General features: G+C 45.3%; 1 protein-coding gene across 3 annotated transcripts in view; it reads left to right on the top strand.

Moving 5' to 3' along the window:
- Nucleotides 1–1763: 1763 nt before the first annotated feature.
- The window catches only part of NR5A2 (nuclear receptor subfamily 5 group A member 2), a gene marked incomplete at both ends in the record, with an annotated part of 109148 nt that continues 102898 nt past the window's right edge, over nucleotides 1764–8013 (top strand). For all 3 annotated transcript variants that reach the window (XM_080917785.1, XM_080917784.1, XM_080917783.1), the window contains one exon: nucleotides 1764–1827. In XM_080917785.1, the coding sequence (XP_080773911.1) occupies nucleotides 1764–1827 (64 nt within the window). The remainder of the gene's footprint in view (nucleotides 1828–8013) is intronic.

Genomic DNA, 8013 nt, shown 5'->3' with positions numbered 1-8013 from the left:
CCATTCACTTCCTGTTTTTTTTAAGATGTATTTATTTTTACTTTAGGGGTATGAATGTCCTCTCTGCGTTCATGTCTGTCCACTATGTGTGCATCATGGGCAAAGCCACTGGAGCAGAAGTCACAGACAGTAGTGAGGTGCCATGCGAGTGCTGGGAACCAAACCAGGTCCTCAGCAAGATCAGCAAGTGCTCCTAACCACTGGGCCTTCTCCAGCTCCCTCATAGCCCAGGATGGCCTTAAAGCACCATCCTCCTGCCTCAGTCTGTGAGTGCAGGAATTACAGTTTGCCACCATACCCAGCTGAGCCCAGGGATTTGCATTTGCTAAGCTTGTACTCCACTATTTAGCTATACCTTAGTTACTCCATTTTAGCTTCTAGAAGAGTAAACACTAATAGATATGTTGTATGAACAATGATGTTTCAGAGTCCTAAATAATTTTTAAGAAAATGGCTGCTTTGAAGAGTTCTGTGTCCTTTAACATATACGCAAGGAGAGTTCTGGCATGTCATACTGTTGTTTGATTGTTCGAAGCAAAGACATAACAGACAAGGACCGATATCTTATGATCTTTTAAAATCCCGTTTATTTCAGCACTCTGGAGACAGAACAGTGGGATCTTTGAGTTCAAGCCCAGCCTGGTCTACAGAGTGAGTTCCAGGACAGCCAGAGCTATGCAGAGAAACCCTGTTTCAGGGAAAACAAACAAACAAAAACAAAATAACCAAAAAAATAAAAAATAAATAAAAAAGAAACAACACCCGAGGTTGTGTTCTGGGCTTCTTATGAATAAGCACACAGTGGACTATCTACCCCCTACACACACAGGTGAGCCTCCCACAAGCACGTACATATTCATAAATACAGAAGGATATATGAAGAATGCCTAATACATTTATCATGTTTGCCCAAATTTTATCTCAAGGTGTTTTGCTTTATGGTGGGGGTGGGGAGTTAAGGAAATTACCATTTCAGCCCAATGGCCAATAAGCAAGCAAACCAACACCTCCTCTAATAAACAAACGGGATTGTTTTTTAAGGCAACTGGTCAAATGGGAAGCAAATGACCAAGAGCTTGCAAGTGCTACCTGTAGAGTCTCAAAGTGTCAGCCATATCTACAGTGATCATTTAAAGAATTAATGCCAGCCAACGTTATCATCTAAGATGTATTTGCAGAGGTCAGAAGAGCAGTGTCTGTCCTCCATGCCAGAAGTAGTGACATCAAAGGGCCATGTCACAAGCTGCAGTTTTGTTAGTGGACTTAAGGTGGTTTGGAGTTTTATCCACTAAGTATGATCTCCTGACCCCTTGGGTTTACAGCTTTCCACTCTCTGAGCTGCAGAAGAACCCCTCCTTTTCTGAGTTAATCATTTCTTTGCCATTATCTGCCAAGAGTTCTTATCTCTTTTGCTGTCACTTTATAACAGGGTCCTCTTATCAACCAGCACAGGGACATGTGACCAGTCAAAGCCTATTGAAAGCTTCCTTTCTTCTGATTAGAAACCATCATGAAACTGGAGGCATGGTTTACAGCAGGTCACGAATGCTGGAAAAAGTACAGAGTCCAGAAGAACATGGGCTTGAGCCTTTCTGAATTCTGGGTTTTTTTCCCCCTTTTTTTCTTAACTTTCACTAAGGAAATGAGGGTTACTGTAGTCTGAGGCTTCCTTCCCAAGGTCACAAAATATGACAAGCTGCAATCTTTCCCACGTTCAATGATTCCTGCTGTAAGCCAAAGGACTGCCAATAATTTCGCTAAGAATGTCTGCTAGTTCGGTTACTGGGGATTTTCAAGAATTTCTTAAGCATGGAGTTACAGCTATTGGTAAGTAGGAAGCCACTCTCTTAAGGTCGGGCTATTTGTGCTACTACTGGTGGATTTGCGTTTTAATGCACTACTTTTGCCTGTGGTCGTTATTAAAAGCACACAATAAACCCACACATACACCACACATTTCTTTTTCTTGAAGTTGAAAGAAGCAAATGGATACCATGGATTGTATCTGGTGGTTGGGATGTCATTGTTATTAGATCAATTTGGCAAAAGCTTAGTTTTTTGAGACAGGGTTTCTGTGTAGCCCTGGCTGTCCTGGAACTTGGCTCTGTAAACCAGGCTAGCCTCAAGAGATCCACCTGCTTCTGCTTCTGCCTCTGCCTCTGCCTACCAAATGCTGGGATTAAAAGTGTGAGGCACTACTGCCTGGCAGAAAATACGTTTTTTAAATTATCTATGTTGGCCTTAGCAATTTCTGACCATTTTCAATCAACCATGCCAAGTAAAATTTTGAACAGTTTGAAACAAGCAAGTAACATTGTTCAACAAACTATCTAACAGGGAGCTTCTGAGCACTGACCATGAGATGTCTCGTTCACTGTGACCCTATAGAAATTTTTTTGTTTGCTCGTTTCTTGGCAAATGAAAGTCATTCAAGAAAAACAAAGCCAAACTGTTATTAAAGGATTCTGGGTGGGTATCTACTGTAGCTGTGACTTGCTTTTGTTGACAGAAATAACCACATAAGCGGAACCTGGGGTTTGGGCACTTTCTAGGCAAGCATTCAATCACTGCACTATATACCTAGCCACCACTGTAAAGCATCTTTAGCTTCCTTGTTCTTCTTTGGGGATGAGTAAGGCTTGGTTTTTGTTTTTGTTTTCCTGAGAAAAAAAGAGGGGTCTCATTATGTAACCTAGGCTAGCCAGAAACCTGCTCTGCAATGATTCTCCTGTCCCTCTTCATAATACCGGAACTCTAGGTGAGAGCTACCATGCCTCATTTTTCAAAAGGATAAAAACATCGGCACATAGACATTTATACCAATGTAGAGCCATAAATTTGGTGGTTTTACCATAAATTTAGTAAATGCAGTAACATTCAGTTAATCCTGAAAGTTAAAGACAAAAGAAGCAAGCTCCAGTAGGTTGGGACTGCTACTGGAGAGCGCCCCCCTTTGCTTCCTCTGGACCAGAGCCAGGGACGACCCTTCTCTGGGGCCAGTGGTGGCCAGCCTAGTCTCAGAACGGGATAATCAGGGCCCGGGCTTTGTCCCTTTCCCTGGGGGCAGCCTGCTGACTCCACCTAAGGCACTGATTGCTTTTTTTATGGTCCAGCTACGCCCTGAAGTATAAATTGAGGAAATGTTCACCCAAAAAAAAAAAAAAAAAAAAAAAGCAAAAAACGTTCTGTACTTACGAAAAAGAAAACACAGGGAAGTGAGTGCCAGAGAGCGCTCACGGCTCTTCAGAGGGCAGGGAAACTAGAGCTTTGTGAGCTTTGCATCCACCGAAAGCTGAGCACTTCACTTCGCACAGGAACGGGCAGGGGTGCTGGCTAGCGGGCAGACGTGCGCGTGCACCAGAGAAGCGCGCTCAGGGCTCCCACCGGCGCAGGGCTACCCAGGACCTGGGACCACACACGCCGTGCCTCCCTGGGTCCCTAGCCCACCAGGGTGAATTAAAAGATGGCAAGGCAGCAAGCGGAGTGCTCAGCCCTTTCCACCCACTGCACGCAGTAGTATCTCAAAGGCTCTGCTGGAACTGAGGCGGCTAGGAACTAGAAATGATAGACCTCCAAGGGGCTGGCTGCTGGGGCCATATCTCCCCAGAACCGTCTGAAGGAGCCTCATCCGTCCTGGACCTGCTTATGCCCAAACCCCAGGCTTGCCTAAGCCCTTCAGATCGCTAGATCTCAAAATGGCCATTCAATTCTCCCAAAGAGGTAGAGAGAGAGAAAAAAAAGAAAGAAGTGGGGGGCGGTGAGAAAGAGATAAGGTCGTGGGTGAGATCCTTTCTCACCCCCCCACCCCCGCGATCGTCATAGTAGCCATCTAGGAGTATTAAGGCATATTTCTCCTGGGTTTATTTATATCTCTGTAGATAATTTGGAGAGTGTTCCCATATCTCAGTGACTGGAAAGAGGCTACAGGCACCCAGATTCCCTTCTGTTTATCCAGGATGACTAGTAGCCTTGGCAGCACTGAGCTGTCTGAAAGCCAGGACACCTTTAGACCAGGGGCTAAAAGTGAGGCACCTTTAGACCAGGGGCTTGAAGAGGCTGAGCCCATTCCTGAAGGAGAGTTGACCTTTAATGAGTCTCTTTTCATTGCACTGGGCAGGCCCATTCCCTCCCTACCCTTGGGCAGCTATGCAGTCCAGTACCTGAGTAGTTTTGAGATGGCAAACTGCAGGCAGCCTCCTGTAAAGAGTAGTTGAGGTCCAACACCAAGCTCTTCTTAGTCTAAGTGTTCTTGGTTTAAGTGTTTGAGTCTTGAAACACAAAACCAGAAAGCTAGAAAACATTCATGGCACAACAAATTCTGTCTTGGTCCTACTTTAGCCCTTGATTTGACTCCCCTACCTGGCTCATTGGCCAGGATGATATAAATTCAGTTGTGAACATGAGTTGAGCCAGACAACGCCTCAAGAACAGTCTCTCTAAGCATCAGACTGACCCTTTTGCTCCATCATCCCAACCCCCACCCACATGTACCTATTTCTCTGTCTGACCCTCCATTGCTCTTCAGTCCATAGGAAGAATAACTCTGGGAGAGTCATTTGGCTTCAAGGGAATTCAGGAGTTGGGGGAGACATGGTCCTCTGGGGGTATAAGCAACATTAGTTGTGAGAAATCCAGATCATCTGACATTCTCCAGACGAATTTCTACTTAAAAAAAAAAAAAAAAAAACCTCTTGGTTATGTTTCGATTGGTAAACAAAGATATCTAGCTTTTAAACTGGGAATAACTTCAGCTGTCTGGTAAGCAATTCTGTCTAAGGATAATATTATGGCCAATAAGGAGGGTGTCAAACCTTGCAAGATGGACACATTAGCTAGTACTGCTCTCTGAAAGGATCCATTTTTAGTGGTCCTAGGTGGCTCCTACCAGAAAGACAAACTTGGGCAAAGTGAGAGGAAAGAAGGCAAAGGGGTTATTTATCAACGGTCACCTGTAAAGTTTGTAAAGATCATTTTTTTTCTTTTTAAAAAAAATAGTAGTATACATTCTTCATGTATGTCTGTGTGATGGTGTCAGATCCCCTAGGGAGTTGTAACCTGCCATGTATGTATGGGGGATTTAAACCTTGGTCCTTTAGAAGAACAACCAATGTTCTTAACCTCTGAGCCATCTCTCAAGTCCCCGGAAAACCCATTGTCTAACTAAAGTATTTACAAAGGCTCACTGACTGTCAGCAGAGTGGTCTGTACAGAGAACCCCAGCAACAGCAACTTGTCTGAGGTCTGCTCCTTCTCTTCCTTCCTCTCCCTGATATTCAGAAATTGTAACTTGAAGTTGGTCAGACCTTCCCCAAAGAGGGTTGTAAATGGCTCTTTGTATTCCTCTGATTCTGCAATGTCACCCCTAGAATTCAAGAGGGTGAAATGAAGACATTGGCAGTAATACCTGGGAGGTAAAGGTGGACACCAGGGGAGATGAGAAAGGAGTGTTGGTGGTGCTGGCCTAGGGTTATTAGGGGATGGGCTGATCAATACACATGGCTGCTGTGTGTGCTAAGGACATTCACAGCATCCATGTTGATTAGTATGAGGACGATGGGGAGGTCACTTGAGTCACACAGTACAGAAAAGGGGGTCTGTATTGTTGGCCTATGAGGGGAAGGGATAGGCAAAGCAGCAGTGAAGCCTCTTGTTTTTAAACACTTTTGACCAACCCAGTTGTCCCTCCCTTGGAGAGGAGTGCTGGACTCCTTGCTCAGGATCTGAACATACAGTGTCTTTGTTCCCTCCCAGCTCAAGATGGTCCCATGAAAGGACCTGTGTAAGGTCACTTTTGCTAGCTTTTAAAATCTCCCAGGTTCTAGACAAGGAATGACATTACAGTTTTTGGTTTTTGTCTTGTTCTCTCTTTCTCTCTAGGTTTTGAGATAGGTTCTCAGTTTGTAGTGAATGCTAGCCTCAAACTCCAAAGTTTTGTTCTGTAGCCTCCTAAATCTTGGGGTTCCTGGCTGGCTACAACACCTAGTCGTAGTTCATCTTTTCCAATTCTGGGTACTGCACATAACAGAAAGGTGACATGGCAAATTAGCTGCACCCCAGGACCACCCAGTCCTTTCTCTATCATGAAAATTGGCTTCTGAATAAAGGAGACTTTGACACCCTTTAAACTATGCAGGCTTTAAATCCTTTTATTTATATGAATGTTTTGCCTACCTGCCTGTCTTGCTGTGTGCCTGGTGCCAAAAGAGAGCCTCTGATGCCTTGACTACAATTACAGGTAGTTTTGAGCTGCCTTGTGGGTGCTGGGAACCAAACCTAGGTGCTCTGGGAAGGCAGCCGTGTTCCTAACTGTTGAGCCATATTACCATCCCCACGAACTGTGACGCCTTTGTAAACATTCCACCTCTAAAATTCTCCCTTGCTCGTTGGGTTCCCACGTGAGCCATAAGCCTGCGTTTTCTCCAGTTGCCCTTTTGTAGTCAGAGAGCTCAATAGCTACACAAGAGCATCTTCATTATCGCCTATAAGCCAACCGCTGATTTACCTGAAGAGTAAGAAAATCTAAAAGTAGAATCTCTTCTCTTTAAATTAGATATTTTATTTATTTACATTTCAAATGTTATCCCCTTTTCCCTGTTTCCCCTCTGCAAACTCCCTATCCCATCCCCCTTACCCTGCTTCTATGAGGATGCTCTCCCACCCTCCCATTCCCACCTCACTGCCTTAGCATCCCTCTACTTTGGGGCATAAGCCTTCACAGGGCCAAGGGCCTCTCCTCCCACTGATGCCAGATAAACCCCCTCAGTTCTTCCCCTAACTTTTTTATTAGGATCCCTGAGATCAGTCCAATGGTTAGCTTCAAACGTCAGCATTTGCATTGGTCAGGATTTGGCAGAGCCTCTCAGGAGACTGCTTATCAGGCTCCTGTCACGTCTTGGCACCAGCAAGAGTGTCTGAGTTTGGTGTCTGCAGGTGGGATGGATCCCCAGGTGGGACAACCTCTGGATAGCCTTTCCTTCAGTTTCTGCCCCACTCTTTGTGCCTGTATTTTCTTTAGACGGGAGCAATTCTGGGTTAAAATTTTGGAGATGGGTGGGTGGCCCCATCCCCCCAACTGGGGGGGGGCATGTCTAACCTCTGGATACGGTCTCTCTCCCCTTTATGGGGTATTTCAGCTAATGTCATTTCTGTGGGGTCCTCGGAGGCTCTTGCTTTCCTGGTATCTGGGACTTTCTGGTTGCTACGCCCTATTTCCCACCCCCCACCCCGTAGGTTCTTTCTTAGATCCTAGCCAGGTAGTGGTGGCACACACCTTTAATCCCAGCAGAGGCAGAGGCAGAGGCAGAGGCAGAGGCAGGTGGATCTCTGTAAATTTTAGATCTACAGAGCCTGGTCTACAGAGTGAACACCAGGAGAACCAATGCTGCACAGTGAAACCAAGCCCCCCCCAACCCCCCCCCATGATCACCAGAACTCTCCCATACACAGAGAAGTCTTTTCTTAGCTCAAGAATTTCCTACTGAAATCAGCGGAGGATAAAGTTTAGCACCATACCTACAATTTCTAGCCTAGATTGAGACCTGGTGAGCTTAGGGTGGGCTTATTGAGGAGAGAAATGTTAGGTGTTGCCAATTTGTTTCATCACTGACCTCTTGGCCAACCAGCTCCTGGGACTGTCTTGGGCTTGCCAGTGCCATGCAGAGTTTGATCTGGTCTATTTAGCACTGATAATGTTCCCACTCTGAGGCTTTGTAGACCAGATCTCATTTGAAGACCAGGGGCTTCCAAGGCAGGGCGAGTTTGGACTCGGGATTGAAGTTCCCAATGATGTAATTTTAAATATAAAGAACCGTAAGTTCCAAAAGAAAACAGGTAAAAACAAACCTCCCTTTTCTTTCAGGACGAGGGTGGAATACTCAATTGGTAGAGATAGAAAAATAGGGATTACCCTGGCACTTTTTTCCCAGTGCATGGGATGGGACATTTATTAGGACAATCCTTTAGGGATTGAAAATCTGCAGGTTTGCCCCAAATCCGGAATTAGCCTTCCCTCTC

This window comes from Micromys minutus (assembly GCF_963924665.1).
Source record: "Micromys minutus genome assembly, chromosome: 6".
In the NCBI taxonomy this organism is placed as follows: Eukaryota; Metazoa; Chordata; class Mammalia; order Rodentia; family Muridae; genus Micromys; species Micromys minutus.
The sequence above is the reverse complement of the archived record's forward strand: the minus strand, read 5'-3'. Positions and strand labels throughout refer to the sequence as shown.